We start from the raw sequence: 27,483 nt of genomic DNA on the forward strand, positions 1-27,483 counted from the left end.
AGCTTTCGATGAATAAATATCAGGTCCTGCTTGCATTAACGTCCATGGGAGTTTTCATGGGTTTAAACAGGAGTAATATAAGTTCCTAGTTTACAAGCATATGTTAGAAAAATGGTACTTATAATGTATTATGGAGTTCAATGGTACCACTGGGTAGCTATGCGAGAAAAAATATTTCTGATGCAAGCAGGTTACAACAGCCAATTCAGATTGAGAATATATAACCCACACTCAACATTTGGACAAGGCATTTCATGCATTCTCTAACAGATGAGGGCTTGAAATCTGGAATAGATTTTCATTATATTCTAAAAAAGAAAACCAACCACAACCCAAAATTGAGATACCCATGGAAGAAAATGCTCTGACCTATGTGATACAGAAGACATTTTAGATTAATATGGTGATTTGTTTGGGCTTAATATCTGTGGGTCAGCTCACTCAGACCTTCACGAGGCAACATGATCTTTGAGCAAATTTTTATATGTGTGCATATATATATATTTGTGCATACCTCAAAATCTCAGGAATAAGATTAGAGAAGATTAGACAAAAATGGGGGAAAAAAGTATTACATGTACCTTCTATTACATTACCTTCCATACCAAACCATAGGAAGTCAAATCTTGTTCCATTATCATCATTAGTGCAGTTTTCATCTGCATACACTTAAATAGTTTAAAATCTTTAATGAATGTCACTGAAGCACATGGGTTAAGTTCGAATCCAGTCTGCAGAATTTCAGTCACTCTCTCCTAATCTTTCTCAATCAAAATGACTTGTGGCATTTGGCTATGGTGTTTCACACCTGACATCAAGCACATTGTTAAGTGGCAATGTAACACTTTGTCTTGTAGGACTTTTAATGGATCAAGACTCATACACTGCTTCATTCTTTTGTAATGATGCAAGAAATCAGCAGTTGTCTAACCTGGGGCCTTTTAGAAGAGGTGCTTTTAGGCACTAACCCCACTATATTTTATATTTATCTGCTGTAAAATTTTTCCCTGAATTTACAAAACATGAAATGTTCATTCATCTGATGAAATCTACATATCATTTAGCTACAATTCTATTTCTTATATGCCACCTACCTCCTTTGCCACATCCCCACTATTCCACTGAATCTTCTCCAGATCCAGTGGTTGTTGAATTTACTTTCTTCTCTGGGCTGTTAATGAGTATATTGATTCATACTGGCTCTGGTATCATTCCCTGTGGGAGACCAATTGATACTTCTCTCTCTTTTGACATAAAACCATTGATGATAGCTCATTGGTTCCTAGCAGTAGGATAGATTTTTGTCTACCTTATTGTATTATTATGCAGGCTATGCAACTCCAGCTTTCCTATTGAGTTCATGTGTAGCACTAAACTAACAATTACTAAAAATCCAACTGTTATGTCTGCCTTAATTAATTAAATTCTCAGTATAATTGGTCCTGAGCTTCTTTTCACAGACCTGTACCAGCTAGTATATGGTTCCACATAATCTTCACTATTTCTGTTAGGTTTTGTTTGCATAGAATTGTGGGACAGTTTAGATTGGAAAGGACTACAGAGGTCATTTGCTTTAAGCTCCTGCTCAAAGCAGGTTCTATCAGATCAGGTTGGTCCAGTCAATTTGTTCCTGTAGCCGATCACTTTCGTGGTTAGTAAAACCCTAACAACAACAAATCAAACCTTCCTTGAATTTGGTATTCTTTCTATTGTTCCAACTTGTGTCCACTGCCTCCTGTCCTATTGCTCTGCTCCTCCAAGAGGCACCTGACTCTGTCTCCTCTGTATCAGGCAGTTGCAGGGACCTATACAGTCTCCCCTTTATCTTATCTTTTCCAGGCTGAGCAAGTCCAGCTCCCTCAGTTACTCAACTCCAGCACTCAGCCAATTTTGTTGCCTATCAATATTTTGTATTTGGTTTTGATGAATTTCATGAGGTTTCTCCAGCCTGTCCAGTCCCTGTGAAAGGTTGCCCTGCCATCTGGCATATCGACCGCTGTCTTCCCCTCTATTTTGTGTCACCTACAAACTTGCTGAGAGCTCACTCATCCCATCGTCAGCTTGCTAATGAAGGCATTAAGCAATATTGGTCCCAGTACCAATCCCTGAGGGATGCTGCTACTTACTGTCCATTTTTCCTAGAAGCATTGCAGCTGGTTTACCTCTTCTTGTGGTAAGAACTAATGGTAAGAGCTAGGCACAGTGGAAGGAGATCCTGCCTCTCTGGCATTGGCACGTGTGAACCCACAGACATTGGGACAGTAGAATGGACCACCAATCAAAGGACTACCCAAGATATCCCAGCTTTCCACTGTGAGTGCAAGCTTGCTTCAGCACCTGTTGCCATATCAAGCACACTCAGCACAGCTTACGTAAATATTTGCTCACTTTGGAGGCTGCAATGTTGCTTCTTATCCAACTATATCTAGGTGATGAGGATGTGGGAAAGGAGCCCCTTCTTAATGCCTCTGATGCAATAAACATTCAACTCCAGTAACCGAGGCCCTGATTCAGTAGGAACCCTGACTGGGGAGGAGTGCTTAAGCAAATTGTATCCAACGGAATCAATAGGACTTTAGCACATGCTGAATGTGTAAGCACGTGCTGAAGTGTTTACTATTCAGTGTTTCATTTAGTTCCCATTTAATTAAACAGGATCGGATTCTCAACAGAAGTAAATCACTGGAGTTTCTCCCAAAGGAGCTTTCCCAGTTTACAATAATTGAAGAGTTGATCTAATGTCCCAAATCTACTTCTTTTTTTCAACATCCAGATATCTATCTGTCTGACTGTCTACCTACGTAACCTATGTTATTTTTACCTCCTCAGTGATAAACTATTCAAAGAAGAAATACTGTCAGAAGCAGCCCAGAGGGACACAGGTCTCATTAGTTACAAAGAACGTTCTGAGCCTCTGGTAAATTAAATTAAACTTTTCTGATATTATTGTTGTTCAAGCCTAAGCTGATATAAGCATCTTTGCTTCTACTTATACAAGCAGGGATTTCTTTGGAAGTTTAGTGCTTCCACTCCAGATAAAAGCAAGTCATTTGCTCCTTTCATCATGTCACTACTAATTTCCAAACAGTCAAACCTGCTGCTAATTTATTTACTGAACACTGAAGCCCTGTTAGCAGGGGCTGCTACTGAAACTGCTTTCTGGCCTTCGGCTTTTGTTTGTTGACAGCCTGATTTCCCAGTAGGCCATTTCCACCTGTGTTTCTGTTGTTTTTAGTGCATGTCTTTCTTTCTTCTTCCCAGTGAGTGTCTCCCAAATGGCTCCTGAAGGCTTTTCTCATCTTCCCTCGCTCTCTCATCCCCTTCTCCCTCCCGGCTGCAAGGACTCTCAGCTCTGCTTTCAGTCATTCTGCAGTTAGTGGTTGTCTACACTGCTGAGCTCCCATGGGGCACTAATTTTTGTTTCAAGGACAAGATTCAAAAGAGTTTGCTACACACAGGTTGCAGGGTGCACCTTCAGATGTGCCTTCAAATAGACTTTGGAGATTTGAATATATGAGCTTCTGAAAATCAGTTTTTAAATTGCAAGGGAGGCCTATTAAGTGATGTAAAAAAATTTTTTTTCTTTTTTTATTTTAAAAGCTGCATTAAAAAAGTGATTTTTTTTCCTTCCTCTCTCCCATGACATTGGGTAGAAATAGAAATTAGGAGACTGCCATTTCCCTTTAACTTCATGCATATCAAAGGAAAAGAGATGACAAGATAAAATGATTCAGAGAGTGGCCAGTGTATACTGTGTCTGGAGGAGCTAGTGAAGAAAGATATTGAGACGTTGCAATGGTTTTTTGCAACAAGTCAGTGTGCCAGGAGTTTTAAGTGTGCAAGAAAAAGGTTCCAAGATGATTTCCATGAACTGAAAAATTTGGAGGCTGCATAGCTTTAAGGATTTGTATATCAAGATATCCTTTTAATCTTGCTACTTACAATTATCTAGCCCCCTTGTGTATGAGTGTGTGCATTTCTTGTTACACACTTCATTTCATCCGTAACTTATGGGTTACACTGACTTTATCTCAACCCCAGCAACCTGTGTAAATCTGTCTGAGGTCCAACAGAAAGGATGCACAACTGATGTCTGGTATACTGGGATTCAAAATATCTCCTTTGCTTGCATGTTGAATTCTAGTGGGATTTTATAGTTTCAGTTTTGAAGACTTGGTTTCTAATGAGTCCATAAAACTCAAGAAACAACTGCTTATCTTCTGGCTAAAACTGGGAACTGCATCTTGAGGGATCTTCTGGCTAAAACTGCTGGGCCCTTGATTTCTCAGACTAAATGTTCACATCTAGTGAGTACTTTGGATTATTTTTACCACTTTGCCTCGGTTTCCCATTTATGAAACAGAGGTGCTAAGACTATGGGACCCCAAAGAAACACTGTGAAATTGTTTAGAAATAAATATTAATGGGAAATTCTTCAAAACAGTACTCAAAGCAAATTTGAGGAGTGCATAGGAAACCTCCAATGCCCAGAGACATGCGCTTTGCCAACAGGCCATGGCTGCTCACAAAATGAGAAGCTAAGCCTTTGAGCTATAATCTACTGACCTTGAGTAAATCTCTTAGCTGCTACATCTCTCCATTTCCTGATAATATTGCAATAAGGCTAATATTTGCTTACCTCACAGTCACATAGTCAGAATGAATTAATGTTTATAAAGTACTTGGAAGTCCTTGGATGAATGGTCTCATAGAAGTGCTAAGCAGAGCATGCATTGTCATTTCCTTGTAGATAAATACATATCATTTACATGGGTGTACAGAACTGTTCACACAAGCATATGCAATGTCTCATCTCAGTGCACTCAGGTTAGCACAGGATATAAGAACAAACCCAACAGTCCTTGACAATTCATGTGATTTTGCTTTGAAATGAGTGTATTTTCTTTGATGAACAGAGCTTATCATGTAATCTTCAATGAAAGTTATGTTCTGCCTTTTTACAGTTGCCATGATGCAAATGTCATTTGTACTCTCCTTCTTTATGAAAGTTAACAGTTATTTAAGAGATCAAAGTTAATTATCACTAAGGAGATCATTTTTACCTATCAACCCACTTTTGTAACCCCACTATCACAAGCAGAAGCTTTATGATAATCAGTTTTCTAATTTCCATAAATTACTGATAGAATTACTTCTCTTTTTTTTTTTTAACATGAAAGTAATCTGTTGGTGAAAGCTCTTGAGAGGCAGAGACAGAGGGAAGACGAGAGAAGGTGTATTTTCAGGAGTTTGCCAGCTGAATGTGGTACCAAGGAAATAAAACCCTAATCATTAACTTCATCACATCACAAAACTTGTAGATGCTACAGCTTCCCTGCACTGCAGAAATCTGATGCACACACATTGTTTCAATTTAACATGGTGATAGTAATGGTATCGAACGTGAGGATCACTGTGTGACCCTATTACATGTGAAGTGTCTCTATTAGAGCTGCAAAGACAGCATGCCAGAGGAGCTGAAATGTGTTGATAGAAACAAACAGATATACCTTTTTAAAAGCAGCAGTCAGAAACTCTGCAGTGTGATCCAAGCGTGTTCTGCTGGAGAGGGCAAGATAGTCTATCCTAGGGGAAGATGATATTAAGAAAGAAACCCCTTCTACTCCATCACAGCACTTTCTGTGTAGTGAGCGTGCCAAATGGAAGCTGCTACTGTGGAAGTTGTTACTGCTATGACTGACAGCTGCTGTAAAATAACTTCAGCTACAGCATGGAAGGAACAATAAGAAATCAAAATTAAACAGGTGCAGGTACTTTGGGTATCCCCTTGGTCTAAAAGTCGAGTAGAATAATTGCTTAATAATTAACAAGCTTGTTGCTACGTTGCTCCAGCCTTTTAGACTGACACTGATGAATTCTATCATAAATTAAATAATCTCCAACACAGAGTCTACAACCTAGAGCTAAAGTCGTATACGCGATTCACTTGAACCACTTGATATTTTCAGAGCTTCATTCTGAGTTGGCAACAAAGCAGTTTCTGGTTTGATGCCCATTCCGGTGGGTGTTAGTAGATTTCTGGTTGATCACTGCTCTCCAGAGTATGGAGGGACCCAGGCCTGTCATTTTGATCATATTGAAGTCCCACTGTCTTCTGCCATTGCCACTGTGTTTGTGGCTTCACTACAGCATCCTCCTTAAGTCAGCTGAAGAGCTCAGCTCTTTGTCCATCCAGAGGCTGAAGCAATTTCCTTATCCCGAGCTCCAGGAAGAGACCAGCAACAAGGCAAAACCCAGAGAGACCATGATCAGTGCTACATCCCTTCTCTCTGTCATAGGCATCCCGTAATCCCCAGAGCTCTGGCTGAGCAACCCTGCAACCCAGATGGGCCTCTGGAGCTAAACGTAAGGGGCATCTGAAAGCATCCTAGGGACAGGCAGTCACAAAGGAAATGGGAAGGATCTTAGCTTCCCTCTGGCTGTGAGGTTTTGTATCACTGCTTAGAGAAAAGCAACACAAAATTATTTTCTCTCTTGGCTTTTTATTCTTCGACCTTCACCTCTCCTGCACGCATGCATCTATTTCTTTTCAAACGTATGAGCCATTCCATTGAAGTCAGCAGGACTTTTCTGCTGCTTCAAGCAAAGCATGCATATGCCTGGATCAAGTTGATATTTACAGAAAGCTCCTTTTGAATTGGCTTTTGATTATACACCTGTGTCAGAAGGTTGTTCCTTATTGCTTCTGTGGACAGTGAGGATCAGTATGACCTGTTTCCATGTGGGAAAGATGGCAAAAGATTGCAAATATAACCTTTAACATTACAGACCTTTTTTAGCTGTCACGTACTGCACCGAACTGTGTATTTCTGGTTGAAAAGGAACATAAACTATGATGCAGAACACTCCAGGATTTAGAAAATGTAACCTTTGAGTGTATGGTTTGGGTTTTATTATCCCATTTATTTATTCTGCTAGATATCTGTAGGATAATATGATCAATGAGTTGAAATCCTTCTTGTTTCTACTAACAACAAATCAAACCATTAATAGGCCAATAAAACCCCAGGATTTGGAGAGAAGGGAGGAGGGGAAGTAATTGCATTGTTCTGATGCTAACGAGGCACATCTATCTTGAAATAACTGATTAAAGCTGGTGTCAACATCAGGCCTTTGCACAAAAAGCGTGTTGCTAACATCAAGGTGTGTAGTACTAGGGTATAGGAACATGAAATCAAAGTGGCAGCTCTGCTTTTTACACATGCACTGGGCAAATGGGACGTGGGAAGTACTTCTGTCCACAGGGGAATTCATCCTGCTTAACCCTTTGTGTACACCACCATGACAGAGTCACAGTGCAGTGGGTCAGGAGCTCGTAGGGTTCATGGGGCATGATGTGAGGCTGATAAATAGTTCCTGAGATGCGTGATTGCATAATGATAGCCACATTCATGCACCTGCCTATCAAAAGCAATGCATTAAAGTTTGAGCTCTCTTCCCCTGGGTCCACGAAGAGACATTTGACTGTTAGCTTATAGTCTTTAACATACCTAACAGTGGGCTAAGTGCAGTGGGGTTAAACAGAGTCCCTTTTGCTTAGTAATCCATTAGCTAATGGGTGTGTAAGCCCATCAATTTTCTGTTTATTCCCTAACCCCATTAAGGGTACACCTGCTGTGCATAAAAAATACACCTGACAAATCAGAGTGATAGTTGAAATAAAATAAATATCAAGTGTTGTTATAGCTGATCCATAGTGTTTAAAGCAGAAAGGGCATAACAGTGATTTGTGATGGCAGAGCAAAATAGTGTTTCCTGGCTCAGGGTAGCTCAAGCAGATTAATATAAATTCTCCAGTGATCTCGCTGGTTCACTTGTAGACTCCAGCACCCAACTGCCTCTTTCCCCAGCCCCACAGGCCCCTCTGGAGGGCTGGAGTTCACCTTCAAACACCATCTCCAAGCACCTTGAGGGAGCCACAGAGCTGCTAAGTGATAAATTAATTATTTGGGGGAGGGAGGGTGGGAGCTTGCAGGCTGCTCTCCCACAAAGGCAGCCAGAAGCTTCAAATCTGTCTCCAGTACCAGGCCATTTGTTTTGTCACTTCATAGGCTTTATTTATTTATTTATCTTACAGCTCGCCTTGTGATTAAAACTGTTGAAACAGCTGTTAGCTGGTAGCAGCTTCCCTTGTGCTATTTCCTGACGTCAATCAGGCCACTGTGGGGCTGCAGCAGGGATGAGAGCTGCCCTGTTGGCTCTGATGGGGCTGGGTGAGAGGCAGCAGCACCCCCCCGGCTGGTCCCTGGTCCCTTGAGGGCCACGGGGGCTGCTCCTACTAGGCAGCAATGACTGCAGCATCCACACACCTCATAGCATGAGGAGTAAAAAATGGAATAACAGCAATGAACCTGTAGAACTTGTTGCCAAAAGCCATCACTGAAATTAAGAGATTAGCAGAAAAATGAGTAAGATGGGGATTTTACCTTTAAAAACAAAAGGAAAAAAAAGCACCACCACCACCGAGTGGGAAGGCTGATGACAGTACAATTAGCAAGGTGCTTGGTTTAAGCTGGTCAGTCCAGTGTGAACTCCAGACAGCTTTGAATGAGTCAGGCTTTATGGACCAGAGCTGGATGCTCTCTGCCATCAGGCTGCTGAGCAGCTGGGCCAGGGAGGGCAGATAAGAAGCAACATGGGCAGAGGGTCATTAGCATGTGGGATAGCAGAGGATGGAGAAGCCTTGCTGTCTCTGTAGTTTTGGATACGTGCATAGAAAACCTCTCAGGCTAAGGAAAGTTTAGGACCATGTTTCTAATGTCAGCGCACACAGTGTAACCTCAGGTGTGAAGGAAGCCATGACCATATACACTGCTACTCATTTTGCTGTGGAAGAAAGCAAACCTTTTGCAGGCTTTCTGCAAGAACATCAGGCACTTCAGGGCTGGGCATGCTGGCTGTGACAGGCTTGCTTCCAGCTGCTAAATCCAGAGTGGAGCAAGCTGAAGAGCTCAGCTTCCAGTTTTAAAAGAAGAAGAAAAAAAGGCAAGTGAGCAAAAGAAACCATTTCAACCCAGTCCAGCAATGGAGCCAGCAAATTGCCAAACCCCTCAGTTTGGGTAAGGCGGAGAAAGGAGGGTTTGGGAGTCTGGCCTGGGTTGCCTGAACTCCATAGGTTCTAAGAGACACTGATAGGCTGAAGAGCAAGGATTAAATGAAAAAAGAAAAGAAGCAGGTCATTGTTGTTGGGTTGTATTATCCACAGGCTTTGACATTTTCCACCTGAGTGCTTGCCTCTCCTTCCTTCCTTCCCGGCCCACTGCTGGTATTGCTTTTACATCATGACTGTTGAGGAGTGTATCATTCATAACAAACCCATCACAGAGATTCCTTTTTAAATGCTGAGGGAGATAGAGGGCTACAAACCCTGGGAAATCAGCTATACCTAATATATTATGTAGAAGTTCTGTAATCATTATTGAACTAAAGTGCATTGAGTAAGTGGATAAAATCAGTCCCACTGTAGCGTAAGTCTCCAGAGAGCACAGATAAAAATGCCTCGCACTTAAGTAGAAAAAGGTAACAAAATATTTCCTGTCCCAGCAACTGCATTTTCTCCTCTATATAAATAGGGAACCCTCAGGAGAAGGCAATGATGCAGCAGAGGTTGAAGGCAAAGTTAATGGGGGGAGAAGGGGGAGTGAGGCAGTGCCTGGGGCAGGCTGGCGGTGAGCAATGTTAGCAACACTTCATAGAAAATGAGGCTGAAGGCAGAGCCCTTTATGGCCGGAGCATGGACAAGGAGGCAGAGGGGCAGTGGGCAGGTCCTGTGCAAAGCTGAGAGCGATGGTATAGGTCTGGGCAGGAGCAGAGATGAAAGCTGCAGCGCAGCTACCTTCCAGATGAGCCTCTGCGCAATGTTTGTGCTCCCCTTTCCTCTAAACACTGCAGAAAAGTGAACTATGACAGGGTTCATCCTGGGGCGTGCTTCCCAGAGCTTTCACACAGGTTTCCACCTCAACACAGAAATGCACACACACATCTGCATTTATGTGTCTCCTGGTCCAAGGTCTGGTCTAAGCTGTTGCCTTCTTACAGAGAGTAAGTCCTCACTGGCAAATTTATCTCGAGGTTATTCTCAAGCAGATAACCTGTGCCTCTTCAGAGCATGCTTGTATGTACCTACAGTCATAATCAGTCCTTGCCTCTCTCATACATGTGGTCAAGAGCTGCCAGGCTGCAGGGAATCACCACAACACAGCGAGTCTCTCATGTACCAGCTGGAAACCCACTGAAACCCTTGTAAGGGCTTACAGTATAAGATACACTTTGACATGAATAAATGTAGGAAGATTAGGAATTCATATTCTTTAACAAAAAAAAAAAGAAGTGAACAATTTCATCCCCTTATACAAAACAGAGTTTGGCTGGACTAGCATATGTAGGACAGAGTTTGCTATATGTTTTAGGAAAGGGTTAAGTGATCATCTAAATAACGTTTTTGATGGAGATCTTCAAACGTACATTTACATTAATGATGACGTTTGGGTCATTCATTGAAAACGTGAAAAATGTGTTAGGGCATTGTATTTGCTATTCCTGTTGTAAGCCCACACAGAAAAAGCCACCTAGAATTGCAGTCCCTGTTGTTAGGCTGTGACCTGGGTAGTCATTGGCATTCGCATCCTGGAACAACTATATTAAAGTTTCCTAAGATGTGTGCTCTTTCACATGACCTGCCAATCATGTTGGAGCAGTGCCATAAGCTCTAGTCTAGTTGTATCCTCAAGGGCACCAAGGAGAGGAAGAGAGAACAGGGTTGTGGAGTTGGAACTATTACTTATTTATCTAAAGTATTGACCTGACCTCCCCTACTGAAATATCAGCATTAGATGCTGGGGAAAAGGGATGCCAGAACCAGCTCCTTCTGGGAAATAGAGGAACCAGAGATGTCAAATGAGGCCCAAAACAGGCAGCATCAAATTGAGATAATGGGGGGGGGGGTGCAGGCAGGGAGGTGACAATAACATGAAAGAGTACAGCTGGTGGGTAGGCAAGGAGGCAGCAACCAAACTGACCAAGTATCATCTTGCTGAAGCTCTATATGTCAGGCTGTTTCACAGCATCTCTGAGATGTGGCTTTATTGTATGGAGTGGACTTTGTTCAGTGGTTAATTTTGCACAGTTTTTCTCAGTATGATTGTAATGAAGTGTGTTTGGGAAGGGAATAAAAAAAATAAGCAGTAAGTGATGCTTCTGTAATGTTGCTGTAGAGGGAGATAAGCAAGTAAGTGATGACAGCTTTGAGATGATGAGATGGACGGTCCTCATGGACTCCCACTCTCCCTCTCTGAGCTACGTACCCAGGCACAGATGAGAAAAGTAGAGAGTGAAATGAAATTGAAAAAAAAAAGCCATGGGATTCTCCATGAAAAGGAGGGCAACTCTCTTAAATATGGCACTAAAAAAGTTTGGCTTGCTTAGCAGAGCAAAGCAAAGACTGTAGCAGCAGCATTTCTTTGCTATATATTTAACAGGAGAGCCGACAGACATAGGCAAGAAGATATTAATAAGCACAGTGCTGGTGCAGGACAAAACTATATAATGCTTTCTATGCACTAAAGGAATGGCTTCAGTGACAACCTCCTGCTTTCTATGCACTAAAGGAATGGCTTCAGTGACAACCTCCCTAAACAGGTAATGAGGGCAAATAAACTAAGATGCAGTGGATGCATTTTTGACAAAGCTTAGGCAATGTGGCATTTGCTAAAGTGCTTCCAAAAACTTCTGTCTCATGAAACTAGAGGAGTCTGGAGCTGAGTTGTAGCCAGGGACTCTTTGGGATGCCTCCAACCCATCTTTGGTACAGCATTGCAATGTGAATATTTACAAGAGGACTGGAGAACAAGGGGTAGTAAACAGGAAGGAACTGAGGAAATCATGTGTATGCCATGAAATGTGTCTTCAGCTAACTAACTTTGGAAATGGCAGAAGATACATGGGCTGTGATGCCAAACAGAGTTATGCAAATGATTAGATGAAGCAGCTGTGGCAAGAGCCCCTAGAGACAGACTGTAAAGGGAATAAGCAGACACACAGACAAGGCCAGGAAACTAACACTGAAGGTAGCTCATTTTGCTGAGATTTCTCTAAAATAAATGAAAACTATTCAGTCAAAATGACTATTACAGCTGTTGAAGAATTAAAGCTACCAGTTTAGAGAGCAATAAGTCATGCTGTTATACACCTCACCCTCAGCTCCCAAGCCTACATGTTCTCTGTGCAATGAGAGAAGACACTCCTCTCCCTTTCAGTATATGATCCATCATGGGATACATGTCTTACTGCAGCCATACCTGAATGTGTGCCCTGCAACTGCTCCTCACATGGTTTGGGCTTTCGAGGGTTTTCTTCTGGCATTAAAAAAGCAATTCTTCATCTACACAGCATTGTCAACCAGGTGTCTCTGGATTGTCAAATGAACATCACTGGGACTGAGTAGCATTCTCTTCTTCAGCATCTGACTTAAGCCCTATGGTTCATGCTGTCACCTCCCTCACCACCACCCATTTCTTTTTAATGCAGCTGAAATTACATTTCAGACAAAAGTACTCTCATTGTATCCAAAAGGCTGAAACAGAGCTCTGGTTCTGCTGCGTCTAGAACAGGCTGTCTAATATTACATCCTGAACTTAATCTTTAAGACTGCTTTTCAGCTAATGTGATCCCACGTTTTTCTAGTGAGCTGAGCACTCATAAAGCTCTCAGCTGCAGTCAGAGCTGCCAATATTCACACCATTTGAAAGAGAACCAGGAGAATTATCTCAGACAGAAGAAACAGATCTCTTGTGCTGACAGAGTAGACACATTGTACATCAGACTTTGCCAGCAGCTCTCTTTAACAACTACTGGAGTGGATCTGAAAGCATTTAAGAGATACCCAACACTTTATATTGCAAGAAGGCACTCCCAGCTGCTTGTATTTTCAACAAATTTAAAGTAAATTTTAATTTGATTTAAACTGCAACCCCAATGTCTCTATTCCTAACTAACCTGGAGATGCTTGGAGCCTTGCATTAGGTGTCGTGATTAAAGGTTTTTGGTTGTTCCCATACAGGTCTTCTGTATAATAGCCACTGCTCAGGCCCAGTTAAGTGCCATTTTGTCAACATTCCACTTACTAGAGGTAAAGCTCCTTATTGTCCTCTCTTGCCAGAGAAGCACAGTATGAAATGAAACACCTAGAACCAACTTAGCAGCTGATGGATTTGTTATTTATTTATGAAGGGCAGCAGAATGGAAACACTTTATAGGAACCTCCTTCATGATCAAGTCAAGGAGCTAGTTACAGCTCAACATACTTTGGTGCAGTTCTTGGAGCTCACCTTGAGCAGGTCACTTAAGACCTGGTCCTGGAAGTGTTGCCATTGACTTAAATAATACTTGGATGAAAACTCAGATCTCCCTTGGCCCCCGGCACTGGGACTAGCATGCCTTTGCCTTGTATACCATGATCACTGTGTTTGCAACTGGGAACCTAAAGCTAGATATGCTCCTGAAACCCACTGGAAAAATAGGATTTCCCTTTAGGCAGTCAACAGACTAAACTAACAGAAATAATGACAGTAACAGGATAAACATTTAGGATTATGAGTGAGCATCTTTTGAAACCCATTAGTGATGGAGGAGGAGGAGTTTCAGTGCACCAGCATGCGCCATGTTTCACTGTGTAATCCCATGAAGTTCTGCTTCTCCTTAATTTCAGAAAGACTGTGGCTTCTATATTTTATTTTTCCTCACCTACCAGCCAGCAGAAGCAGGAAAATAACGACACAACCAGGAGCTGTATTCACAGACAGGAAGTAACTTTAATTAAATATTGTGAAAGTTGAAAAGTTTTTACAGCTTGAATTTCTGCAAAAAAATTATAACAATCTCTACAGTAGTTAGTTTCTCTAACAATAGAACTGTACAGTGTGTGTGTCTATTCAAAAAGATTTAGATAAGAAGGTGAAAGGTTAGTAGTTTCAGAGATGACTTCTTTTTAGCTGCATCCTAGTACAACTGTGAGGAAATAGGCATACTTTATGCAATCCAGTCATTGTGAAGCTTCACCTTGTTAAAACTGAAATCTGAATGTTTCCACTTAAAGCCATATTCTGTAAACAGCTGCATCTTTTACTTTGTAAAAGATAAGGGTGGTGCAGGGGAGATTTTTTATAAATTCCCATTCATCAGATCACTATAAATAGCTGCAACAAAACAAATGATGCACATCGTCAAGGGTCTTTGGACACTGGTGTAGAAGACTACAAACATCGATGGCTAACACTGGTGTCAAAATCGCTATGACTTTGAGTGGAGCTCTACAAGAGTAATTGATGGTGTCACTGGACAAAATATGGCTTTAAATTTGATTACATTGTCGTGCTGTTGTTTATTATGTGAATTAGAATAATCGCTTGGAATACAGAGAAGCAATAAATTGATGTCTCTCACATTTTCCAGTTTTCTCTTATTTTCTCACCATGGAAAAAAAAAAAATAATAAAATCCTGTTTTCTTCCTTTCCCCCCAAAGATCACACTGTGACATTCTAGTGAAAACCATTGCAAAATTCATACAGGAAGCATGCACAGTTGCAGCATCGTTGTAAATGATTTCTTGCTCGACTAGAAAAAAGTTATATTGTTTTAAGGTAACAAAACAGTTCTTTTGTGCTTTTCAATTCCTTTTTTTTTTTTCTTAGAATGTTAGTGATGATTGACAGTTCTGGTGCACAGTACAATGTACAAGTGAAATGAATATGATTTGCATTGTTAAGGCATCCAATCTGCTGGTTTATATTTATGTGAAAGACAGAGAAATATACAAGCAGACTTAAGAAAGAAAGTATTTTCATTGAGTTCTATGAAGTTTCTCCCCATATTTAATGCACAAAAATGCGTCACTCCAAAGAGGAGAAATCCCATGCATATTAATAGAGTAAAACAGCATTAGTTTCTGTTAAGCCTCAAAAGCAAAGGATACATTTCTTTTAAAATCTACATAACTAAATGCTACAAGAATAATATGCTACTTTTTGCCATATATTGGAAAAAACTTCTTAACTTACAAATAATACAAAAATAGACAATGGCTTTTGGGTGGAAATTAAAAAAAATGGAAGCATGGTTTTAAACAATACTAAAAAAAGAACCCTATAAATGAAATGTTTTAAAATCACATTTAAACAGCTAATACAACGGTGAATGACCAAACAAATCAGCACTTTTCACATAGCAAACATACACAATAAAATAAACTTGGCAGGGGAAAAAAAGCAATGTACAAATTCCAAAGATAAATACATTATTTATATGGATATTTTACAAAATCCCCTGTAAAACAAACAAACAAAAAACAGAAACAAAAAAGCGCTTTTTTTCTTTAATTAATTTTGCAAGTATGTGCAAGCTAAAGGTAGTGAGCTCTTTTTGCAAAATATGCAGTAAAATTCTTTTTTTGTGATATTGAAAAACTGTCTTAAGACATTAAAATGTATAAATAGAACAACAACTTTGGCAAAAAATCACAAAAAATCTACAGTATTTATAACTACATACAAAACACAACAGCAAAGAAAAAATATCAGGTAATGCATCTTCAGAGCTTTGCTGCCTCTTTGACTAATAGTTTTTAAGAACACTTCCCAGACAATGATAGCAAAATTTTTGTAAAACAGAAGCTATGGGTTTGATTTGAAACCTTCCTAACAAACAGCCCTACCCCCACCCCCAAACTCATGTTTCCATTTATTATTCAAAAGCAGTTACCTGTTGCTTAATATATTATGATACAAACTGAGAGGGTCGACCGATACAGGAACAATCCTAGTGGGAGGCTGATGAAAACATGTGCTTTCAGATGGTGAGGATGCAGAAACACAGACGTGTCTGGTCTCATTCTGTCCCTTAACAACAAACAGGTCAAGGGGAGTGGGGCTGTGCTGAAAACACCCCACATGTGATGAATGGCCACAGTCTTGTGTCATCATTAGACAGCTATGCAAAATCCAAGTGGCATTTTATGCAGCTCAGGTAACATTACACTTCGAGAAGGCCACTCATTTGCAAGGAGTCCGATACATAAGCTAAAGAGAGAGACATGCCCATCTAATCCTGCGGTTTTAGCACTCTATCTAGAGGCACTGAATTTTCAGTTCAAGAGGAAATGTGTTTGATATTTTCATCCTTACCTTCCTTTTAACCCAGTTCTTTCATGGCGTTATTTACACAATTATTTACCGTGATATTAAAGACAGAGGTTGCTATTCCCACCCCTCAATCCTGCCTTCAGCATCCAAAAAAAACAGCTTTCTAAGGAGTGATATCTATTTAATTAGAACATTAAAAATGCATCTTATTAGCAAGTCACCACTGGATAAGCAACCTATATGAGCCGACCCTTAATTAAATGGCCATAATTCTTCTATGAAAAACTAACTGGCACTTCTATTCTGTCCCATACAGACTTGTATGTAAATGACACCAATTCATTTTTCTTTACACAGCTTTAAAAAAAAAAAAATCATAAATTAAAAATGTGGAGTTCCATCTCTAGTGTCCCGTGTGTAATTGTATGATTTATAAAAGACAAATGGTGTTGAGTTAAATCAAGCTTTAAAAAAACACAAAAACCAAAAGAAAATAAAAGAAAGACCCAACCCCCCCCCCCCCAAAAAAAAGAAGTGGATTTTCTATCAACATACAATAAATATATCTCCCAGGTATTTGGGATGGACAACTTGAATCAACACCTTGCAATTGGAGATTGTTAATTTCAGTATTTGCAAGGATGGTGATTTTTGTTTTGTTTAAAAATCTGCAGTTATTGTAAGATCCTTCTTTATTTCTTTTTTTTTTTTTATTTTATTTTTAAAAAGGCCTGAGTAAAAAGTTCCACTCTGGGACTTGTAACAGATTCTCTCTGAAGCAGAATTCAACCTCTTCATTAATAAAATTCTTCAAGGCAATTCTTTCACATGGGGGGAACAATCATGCCAGATATAGCTGTCAGAAGGAAAGGGGAGGAGGGAGAGGGGAGAGAGAGATGGGAAAAAAGTTACTTTTGTGTATTATCAAGCAACTTCCAATGTCTTCAGAGAATTTTTAACATTTACTAGTAACATACTCTGCTGTACTGTGAATTAAATTTATATATAAGTATCATCGACTAGAGACAACTATGTACACAGTGATCACAGGAAGCCTTGTTCTGATCAGAAAACAGTTTAAATTGCAAGTGACTCTACTGAAATTAGTGATTTTTCTTGAAGAAAAAGTATACTTCCCCTCATATGAGAGTCAGACCCCAACTTAATTTTCTGATTTTAGTTTCAAAATCTCAAAATGCTCAGGAGGCTTAAACCTGGCCCAGCCATTGCCACACGTTCTATTACTCTTTTAAAAGCAAAGCAGATATTTGTTCCATATATGCGAAAACGGCTGGAGTACTGTAGGCCACTAATATTACAGACCTGGTAAGGTGTTACTTGCATTAGGCACACTAACAGTGCTCCATTCTCCTATGCCTGTTTTCTCTTACAAGTTCAGTGTTCGGCCCTGGGACTGATGTATGTATTTCCAGGAGCTCAGAAAAGGACTTACACTCTCAAATTCGATTTTCAAATTGAAATATGTCCTTAACTGCTAATTTAACACACTGGTGTCTCATGGTTTTATTACACTTGTAGCAGACATCACCAACTACATTGAATGAGTCGTATGTTAATGTTGATTTAGACTGTCTTCTCCTTTGTTGGCTAAGTTGAATCATCAGTATTTCTTTATTATGCTTCCTAACCTCATTTTGTATGAAACCATCACATGTCTCTTAAAGACCAGACATTCATTAACAGTCAACAGTTACAGTCTCCCACATAGCTTGACCTCTGGCTTGGTCTCCCTCTATTTACCAGGAACTCTATGCAGCTCAGACATTCCAACTGATATCCTGTGAGCAAGCACATCACCTACACAGGGGGTAGTCACGCAAGTTTATGATGAAAACTGTAACAACAATGCATCTTTAAAATGCCAGTTGTACGGTTATTTGCCAAAAGGTAGAAAACAGATTTGCCTTCAGGTTGGCGGCACTTCATGGGCACATGATTTAAATGCTAGAACCGCCTGCCATCTTAGACATCTGGACATGTAATTTCTTAAGGAAGAACTCAACCCTGTGACTGGTGCTGATTCATTGTGCTTTAATTACAGCTGCAATTATTTGATAAGAACAGAGCCAAAGTAAAAGACTCACAGATTTGGGGTTGGAGGGGGAGAGGAGGGAAATATTTTCTCCACAAACACCACCATATGTGCAAGAATTACAAGTCTAATCAGCAAGGGGAGAACAGCTCGAGTAAACTGCACTGATTAAATGAAATAAAATGAGAGGAGAAAGCGAGAATGCAAAACACATCCGCATGTTTGCAACAGGCCATCCTCAAAGGTGACATGTTGCTACTATACAGCAGCATTTCAATTCTCAGCATTTATCATTCAGCAATGGTTTTATGTGAAATCACTGTACTGAAAATCACTGTACTGATTGTTTCCCCTCCATATAAGAGCTCTTCAATGAGCTGAGAATGAGAATAAAAGGGATGGAGAGGTGAGTTAAGCTGCTTTAAGCCCTACAGGAAGACCCTCAAGTGAGTAGCATAGAGAACACTACTGTGTCTTAGATGCTCCTTGCTGAGGTATTTCCTGTCATGGGCTTTTTTGGCTCTACTGTGGCACTAATCTGAGGATGCATTTTCATGTTATACCCATGCCTATTCTGTCTCCCTCATCTCAAATCGTAGGATTAATTCAGTATTGCCTTTTTTTTGTTTGTTCGTTTTTTTGATTCTTCACCTATTTAATCTACTGGATGAAACAACATCAGTTTTGTTTAAAAAAAATATCAAAGGATTTTATTTCAGCAGTTCTCAAATAACAAGTTCCGAATCCTCACAATGAGGCTGTCTTCTTGGAACATGCAACTGAAAATGAAGCAAACCCATGCTCTCACTGTTGTGGTTGCTCCCTATTCTGCTCTTGGAGGGGTCACTCTTACATGTGGGCCGTGTGGGTCTCAACCACAGACCTCTATGGAGTCAATAAAATAAGTATCGACAGCGATGGATACAGTCAACCAGACTAATTCTGCACTAATTCTAATTCAGTCACTTGCAGCTAAGGGTGGAGTAATTTTCCCTATCTGAACACAGGAAAGTCTCACATGGCCATAGACCTCAGACACAGATTTTGTCCCAGTTCTTCTAGCTCATCAAGTAGGTTGATTTGTTTCTGTTTCTTAACCAAGAATAATAATTTTCATCCATATTACTACAGCACTTGGAGATTTCTGGATGACAGCAGAATACAGGGGTGGGACTTCAGTGCTTGGACATAAGTTACAGCACAGAGAAAAGCAATATTAACAAATGACAGTGTTCCCTCCTTTACTGTCCAGATAAGCAAGGAGTTGAGAGGATGGGAATGGGTAGAGTCTTCATATAGGTGATGAGTGCAACCGGGCAGAGTCAGACAGATAATTAATCTTCTGTGCATACTACTTCCAATATTTTGTTCTTTTAAATTCTTTTGTTCTTTTTAAATTCTAAATGTAGTGAAATTTTAAAACAAGGTGTTGGTTTGCTTTAGAAAAAATACTTACACTTCAGAAAAATGTCAAAATATTATTCCAACAAAAAATTCTCAAGCTAAAAGATTCATTAGAAAAACCATTTTCACCAAAAAAGTGGTCAAGAATTATCTCTTGGGACAGCACAGCTGTCTACTCTGGATAAAATCCCAAACAAAGGTGACATAATTGCAACTCCTCCCTTTGTGGCTTAGACATTTCCCTGCAATTACATATCAGCCACACGCCTTTTGCCATTGGAAACAAGTGGTACAGATGCAGATCTTAGCTCATTTTTTCAAAGCATTATTGTTTTTGAAGAGCTCTGAAATTCTGAATTAAATTACAAACCAAATGATATCTTTTCTGCCTAAAAGCTTTGATATTTCCATCCTTTCCAAGTCTTCGTTTATATCAACCTACTTTATATCAACCTACTTTTATTCCTTAAGTGCTCTATCTAGGCATGCAAGTTCTCTCAGCTGTAACATGTTATTGATCCTGAAAACAGAGATATCAGTGGGAAACAGTGGAGGTATGAGATCACACTACCTTCAAAAAGGGAGGGCAGAGAGTAGAAAAACTCCCACCAATGGGCACTATTTCTTCTATTATATACTAATTTATATTTGCTGCTAGCAAATTACAGAAATAATGTATTTTGAGTTTTACAAAATTGCATGGCAAAAGGAACAACAGATAAGCCTAGCTGTTGTTTTAGTGAGTTCTGCTGATATCTAAGCTACATAAAGAAAGCCTGATTGCTTTCTGATGTATCCAGAAGCCCAAGAGAGATAAGACAGCCTCCTTATACATGGTTGTTTATTTAAGCAATAAGGCACAACAGGCAGTGCATTTCTGAGTGATTATTACAAGCCTCAGGTGGTGTCAGAAGGCATGGGACTAAAGGCTGTGTGGTTTTTACTCACCAAGAAGTTCAATGATGACCTAGAAATGAGCCATCTCTTGGTGTCTCATTCCTGTTATGAAAACTGAATTGCTAAAAAAAAAAATTCGGGGAAACACTGAGATCTGTGTGGTTTCTGGGCATTACAGATGTGGATGTGACATAATGAGGAGGCAATCAGCAAGCCCCAGTTGTGTCCGATGCTCTTGCTCGTACCATAATTGCTTTTCATAACTGAGTATGTGGAATCCGAGAATTCCATGTCTTGTAAAAGGAAAAACAGTGCCTGAAAAAGCTTTCTCCTGTTACTTGCTTTTTCTCTCCTCTCACAAGAGCAAACTGGGGCTAGGTGAAGAGACAAAAAAAAACATTAACATGTTCAAAAGCTTCTAGCAGTGAACTCTTAGCTTCTTTTATATTTTTTGAATTTGGAGGTGAAACATTTTTAGCTTTCAAATTCGTAGCACTTCAGCAGTGCCAAATTTTTAAAATGCACATTAATTAATCTAAACACTACAGATCATCTGAAAAATTTGTGGCGTTATATTCCTGATGCAACCTGTATTTATAACAATTCCTGAACAAAAGTACCCAAGCTCTGCTTGTATGTCCCTGCTGTTTTCACAATTTCTGTGATCTTCTGTGCATATCTCAAGGATTCCTCCTTCCAATCCACCAATGTAAAATGCACTGAGAACAATGCTTTCCTTCAGTCACAATAGATCCCAGCTTTTATGAATGAATTCCCTTTGCTCAGCTTGCATATAGATTTTTTTGGTTGTTAATAGTGCTATCAGCATTATGCCCGCAAGCCCAGCGCTTCTTTCCAGAGGCCATAGAGTGACACATGGAGTCTGTGGAAGTATCCTCCCCCTGCTCTGCACAGCTCCTTCTGAACACGGCTTTAAAAATGATGGATTTTAGTCTGTGCTCGATGCTCTTTAGATAATTTGCACAGGCACGTGGAAAGGAAAACAGACCTCAGGTCTGGGGGAAGCACAAACCATACCGCAAAATCTTTCCCACCTCTGGCACAGTTGGAGGCAGCTGGCTGCATCTGCTTATAGAAACTCCTCAGTCTAAGCGAGCATGAAAATGTCTCTCTCAGCACACTAATGTGTAGTGAGGTAATCACACAGATAGGTTTAGGCACAGTGTCGTAAAACAGCCTGAACCAAACAATGGAATGGGCAGTGCAGGTCTTTGTAGCATCCTTGGTTTGACAAGCTTTTGTCTGTTACTCCCTCAGCTTGCATCAATGCTTCAAAACATATTTAGGTGTTAATGCTGGAATACTTTTCAATAAAAGGGGTTGGAATGCAGAAAAGGAGCAGCTCCTTGATCCCAACAGTTGAATAGGCTTTTAGAAAGGTCCTGTGCCATTCATGGAATTAATTGGCGCAAAAACATATTAATCAGTGGAACCTAATGTTTGCCCTGGTATGAGTTAAACTGGGAAATGCTGCTGTTAGTTTGTAATGTGTCTTTTATTTCTGAAAGGCAAAGGTTTGTGCCAAGCTCTGTAACAGTCTATTTGCTCTCAGTAGGATTTCTGCACAAGTGTACTATGACAAAGGAAAAAAAGGAAGGGAAGATTGAGTGACGTACTTCAGGAGAAGGCCAGCCCCTGGAGAGACCCTGCAGTGGAGTACTTGCTAGAGTCCACAAAAGACTGGTCTGATAAAAGACGACAACAAGGAATAAGAGAGGAAAGAAAGAAAAAGGATGGTATTAGTAAGCTGAAATATTACTCGTTTTTATCATAACAGTAGGTCTGTGCTTTAAAAGACACAACCTCTCAATTCAGCAGTATTAGTAGAGTTAGAGATAGGGTGGTTGCCAAACATCTGCATGATAATAGGCAGGCTGGTGGTGGAGTCCAGTTACTCTTTACAGGAGAAAACTTTAGTACAGAGACCACCAGGGATCCCCCATTGTCTTCAATCCCCTTTGACAACTCAGTGTTGCTTAAAGCCTTGCAAGCTACCAGGAACTCATGGTTTTGAAAGCAGCCATCTATGCTCCAGACTTGGTTTCACCTACCTTGCAGGCTATTGCCATTAGTGCTGGTGCAGGTGGGAGGAGGAGAAGTTTGCGGTCTCACAACAGGCGCAAAAGCACTCTTCTGTTTCACCGCTGAAACCATGTTGGCTGGTGAGAAGGAGAAAATCCCAGAGGAACTGCTACAGTTTGAGGGGAGGCTAGTGGAGGAGGCCATTGTCGGACTTGATGGCACAACTAGAGGAAAAAAAGACACCCCAAAATGCATTCCTTAGTATTAGATAAGCAGCAGACTGCAGAAACCAGACAACTCTGGTTGATTGCACTGGGTCTAATTTTAAGGCCAAGGCCAAGGCCTTTACTGCAGGTAGATTTCTGGTTGTTCACAAAGTGTGATCAATCACTGAAGGAAACCCACTTGTTTCATTTTGATTTGTTTTGTTCTGTTTTGCAGGTGTTCAGGAGCAGTAATTCTAGGAGCTCTTAATCCCTTAATTCTCTGTTGCTGCAACCCTTTATTTTCATTACAACCCTGTCCTGCCATCCTGTTTCAAGCTTTTCTACTGGTTGGCATTTTTCTGTAGATGGATAATTACCCACAAGACTGTGTGGGTAACTCAGAAGTTATAAAACTGATGGGCAAGAAGTGTTAAAGTACAAATCTGCATCTGGAATTTTTACCTTGGAAAGGTTTGAGTTTTTAACTATCTTTGAAAACTAGCATTTTAAGCCATGCTTTCCCTGTAGCAAGATTACTCCAGAAAGACCTATGGGATTTCAAGCAAACTTGCAGAAGGTGGAGGTCTTAGCAGTGACCCAGTTGACCTGCTTGTCAAAAGTCAGCAAAAATAGTTGAGCTTCTTTCTCTTCAAACCCTGCAAGAACTAGGGTTTAAAAGGAGTTATTCCAAAAGCATACACACGCACACACATATATACACACATGGAGGTTGTAGAGCACGAAGCAATCAGTGAGATTGCTGCTCTGACAGGGTTTTTTTTCTCCTTTGGTTGTGTCTGTTGCACAACAAGAAAGTGTGGATAACTGACAGCAACCATGCTTTTCTTTTATCTCCCTATAGGAGAAACCACTAAACTTCCCTCACAATGCTACAGATTCTTTCTGTGTTTTAACTAAACAAGCCAGTTTCCAGCTTCCCTGTATCTATCAGCTTTGAGAAAGTTTCTGCTGTGGGCACTTCACAACAATTCTCAGTGCCATGGAAACCTGCCATATTCCTCTTGTGACCATTGTATTTATGTACAGGAATGGAATTGGTATTTCATATCTCACCCAAGATGGAGATTTCTGAAAATGAAAGTCTGTTTTACAATGCTCAAGACAAATAATTCTCTCAGAGGATCTATGACCACTGTCTAAATACAGTCAATACAACCTTTTTAGTCAGAGCCATTGACAGGAATTTCAGCTGGAATAGCTAAGCAATGAAGCCATTGTGCTATATGCCAAATAGAGATCTGGCTTTAACTACAAGATTGAATAAAATGGGAGTCTTCAGTTTTTCTAAATAAGTGTAGATGTAAGGCTCTCTTTTCTAGGGGCTGAACTGATTGCCCAAGATGTAAACCTACTATACAGGAGGTTCAGTCTTTAAACACCTATATCCTTAAACTGTTGTTTAAGGATATGTTTGTACCCAAATGTGGTTGGATAAATATCTTTGGTATTTACTACTGAGGTTTTAATTGAATTTGTTTTCATGAAAATAAAGCCAAATATTTTTACATTCAGACAGAACTGCCAGTTTCCCTCTTATCCAACAACAACAACAAAAGAGGAAAGGACCAAAGGTAAGATCCCATCCTCTCATTCTTCATCCTGTTTAGAAACTGCTTATATATATGAGGGGGCTATGAATAATTACATATTATAGAGTAAAATTCCTATCATCTGGGCTTTGAATTATTATTTTATTTGCATTTATGTAGATAAAAATCACCCTATTTAAGTTCTTATTTGAGAATCTGATATCATATTTGTTAACACTGAGGAAATCAATTAGTGGAAATTAAATGTTCAAAGTTTCACAGTCTGACAGATACAATCTCAGTCTGAAGTCACTCTATGTCTGGAAGTACTTGCTAAGGGAGAGCAATCAAAGCACCTAAATTGAATTGCTACTATACAGCAATTAGTTTATTGATTTAATTAAGAATGCCACCTTTTAATTTTCAGGTCATGATTGAAGCATTTTCTGATTCAATGGATTAGGCATTAGCAGAATGACAGATCTACCAAGAAAACCTCCCAAAATATAACTGAAACGGAGAACAAGGGCTGGAAAGCGAAGTGCTATTCTGAAGAGGACTTAGTTCATAAATATGGAATAATACACTGCTAGAGTATTTTAAATGCATTACTGGCATCTGCTTCCAAAAAGAGATGTCCCATCAATCATGTTATATTATGAATTCAGAGTACGCAGATTCTATGACAGTAAATTCAACTTAATAAATAAGGTACTTTGTAACATTGCATGTTACATTATTATTAGAGTACAAAAATAATAGCTGGTTAGCAATTCCCAGGTTTTAAGTACTAGTTATGTGGTTAAATATTTTCTTCTAAATTTGCAGCAGCTAAGAAGCCTTGAATGAAAAGGGTTATTATCCCCTTTTTTATTCTGAACTCTAGTAACACAATTCAAAATAATTCATTTCTGTATACATCACTAATATGAATACATCACTAAAATAAAGATATGCTGTGTAAACCTTGGTATGTTCAGCAGTCTGCTTGTCCTGTCCATATCAGGGTCTCAGCCTATAAACCTATTTACGTCACGAGACCTTCTGGCCTGATTCTGTTAGCAGCTTTCTGCAGATGTCAGTGGAATCCTTTATGCCACATGAGTAACGTCAGTGTAATTGGGCAGGTCCTATTCATTTAATTTTCTCATGTGAATAGGGACTATGCGCTGTGTGAGAGGCTGCAGAAGAGGTTCACAGGCCTTTACCAACAGGAATGTATTTATATTTAAACAGGTTACTAAACCTTTAATCTCCAAATGCAGAAGGTTAGTCCTCTACACAAATATTTCCATAACTGACACTGTAGACCATAAGCTCTTTATGCCATGGAATATACTATTTGTATGACTTACGTCTTTGTGGCATTCACTGTACAGACGCTAAAACACAAACTCTTAAGAGCCATTGTCACATTTTACTAATACTAAGCTCCCAGTGAAGCCAATGTAATACCTACTTACAAAGCAAATGGAGTATAAGCGATCAAGATTAGGCCTACTAGTAATTCATAATATCTATAAAGGTTATGAACATATTATTTGCTCAGAGGTCTTGGAAACATCATCATGCAGCTTATGGAAATGTCAGTCTTATTATAGTAAACTTTTCTGCCCTTCATATCTTACAGCTGGATAAAAACTATTTTTCCAGCAGCAAATATCTTTAGCTCCCTTTCATACCCATCACAACAAAAAGTTGTGTACTGACATCTGACTTCTGATCCACTCCAACAGACATTAGGTCACTTAGGCCATCCCTCTTTTCTAGAAATGTTGAGGACATTTCTTATTTACAGAGTATAAGGTAAGTAAGTTATGAAATTATCAGCCCAAATCATGAGAGACATTATTCTTTTTTAGTTCCTATGAGCCTCCTTAATGATAATAACAAAAAAAGCAGAGAAGAGCATTGCTGGCTACACTAATGTCTTTGGAATTCCTCAAAGGTCAGTGCCTTGGAGGGAGAGAAAGGACCAAGATCTGTTTCAGGTGCTCAAAATAGAAACTAAATATTGAGTATCACACAAAAGTCACTGCCTCCTTCTAATGAAAATGAGCAAAATACGGAAAAGCCATGCAATACTCACTGGCATAGGGAGAATTGGCAGCAGACCCATTCAGGAAGGTTGGAGAACCGCCTAAATTTGACATTCCAGCATTCCCATAGCCATTCATGCTTGTTGTGACAGAGTTATAGTTTGTTTGCTGAGGGGTGGTGCTTGGCACATAGCCATGAGGTGACACGCTGCTTGAGTTGCGAGTAAAACCTTTTGTGGGGAGGGAATACATTTAGAAATTGGTATTAGCCCAAGAACAGTTTCTTACACAAACAGCTACAAGCAAGTAACTCTGGGTTACCAAGCCAGCAGCCTAGTCCAGCCATGGTGTGCATGGGGAGGGCCAGGCTGACCACCACTACCACCAGGTAACCCAGACAGTGAACCCTCATTGCCTAGGTCATTGCTGATTGGCACACAAAGGAGGAGGAAGGAGGCTACAGCCTGCACAGCTCCTCAGGCAACCCATGCCCTCAAGCAAAGATTACCACTGGATAACATAGGAACACTCACTCTAAAAGAGCTGTTTGTAGGAAATGGAGTAAACATGACCTACATTTTCAGTGAAGAGTACATATGGACTTCAGGTGTCTTAAAAGCATGTAATTCTTGTTAACTCTCTTCTGATGTCACTCTCATTTACCACATCTCAAATTAGATGCTCACTGCTCACTTCAGAAAAAGTAGGGTATATTTCTCAAAGTAGTGGGATATCCTTTGTCTTTTTTGCCCTGCTCTGATCATTGTGTTGGTAGAAAATTGCTATCAAATTTGGCACCTAGTTAAGATTTGAATATCTAACCTAATTCTGGAAACGCTGTTTGTGGAAACTCATTTATATTTTTTTATTTATTTTGTGTAATTCAAAATAATTTTGCCTGCCCTTCTAGAAAACAACTTTTTTGTACCACTTTCTCATCAAAGTGGATTTTTAAGTTGGATAATAAATAAAGCTGAGAAAAGGTGAAGGAAAATGCAAAAGTTTTTAACAAAAATACTCTTCACTTGTTTTTTTTTAATTTTTACCTGTAGGAATTAAAACAATATTGATTTTATACAAAGTGAAAAACACTTTATTTAAAAAATAGAGAAGATCTGAAAACACCTCTGCAAATG

At 39.7% G+C, this 27,483-nt stretch overlaps 1 protein-coding gene across 9 annotated transcripts in view; it reads right to left on the bottom strand.

Moving 5' to 3' along the window:
* Positions 1 to 16,671: 16,671 nt before the first annotated feature.
* The window catches only part of EBF1 (EBF transcription factor 1), a 279,371-nt gene continuing 268,559 nt past the window's right edge, over positions 16,672 to 27,483 (bottom strand). For 5 of the 9 annotated variants that reach the window (XM_062607528.1, XM_062607527.1, XM_062607526.1 and 2 more), the window contains exons 14-17: positions 26,398 to 26,577; positions 22,582 to 22,776; positions 22,147 to 22,215; positions 16,672 to 17,011 (exon numbers count right to left, since the gene is read on the bottom strand). In XM_062607528.1, coding sequence (XP_062463512.1) covers positions 22,148 to 22,215; positions 22,582 to 22,776; positions 26,398 to 26,577 — 443 coding nt within the window. In that variant the 3' untranslated portion in view covers positions 16,672 to 17,011; position 22,147. The remainder of the gene's footprint in view (positions 17,012 to 22,146; positions 22,216 to 22,581; positions 22,777 to 26,397; positions 26,578 to 27,483) is intronic. The other 4 variants (XM_062607532.1, XM_062607531.1, XM_062607530.1 and 1 more) reach the window with 1 other exon arrangement.

The sequence above is a fragment of the Pezoporus occidentalis genome, unplaced genomic scaffold, assembly GCF_034315485.1.
Source record: "Pezoporus occidentalis ecotype Australia unplaced genomic scaffold, CSIRO_AGI_Poc_V1 ctg124, whole genome shotgun sequence".
NCBI lineage: Eukaryota > Metazoa > Chordata > Aves > Psittaciformes > Psittacidae > Pezoporus > Pezoporus occidentalis.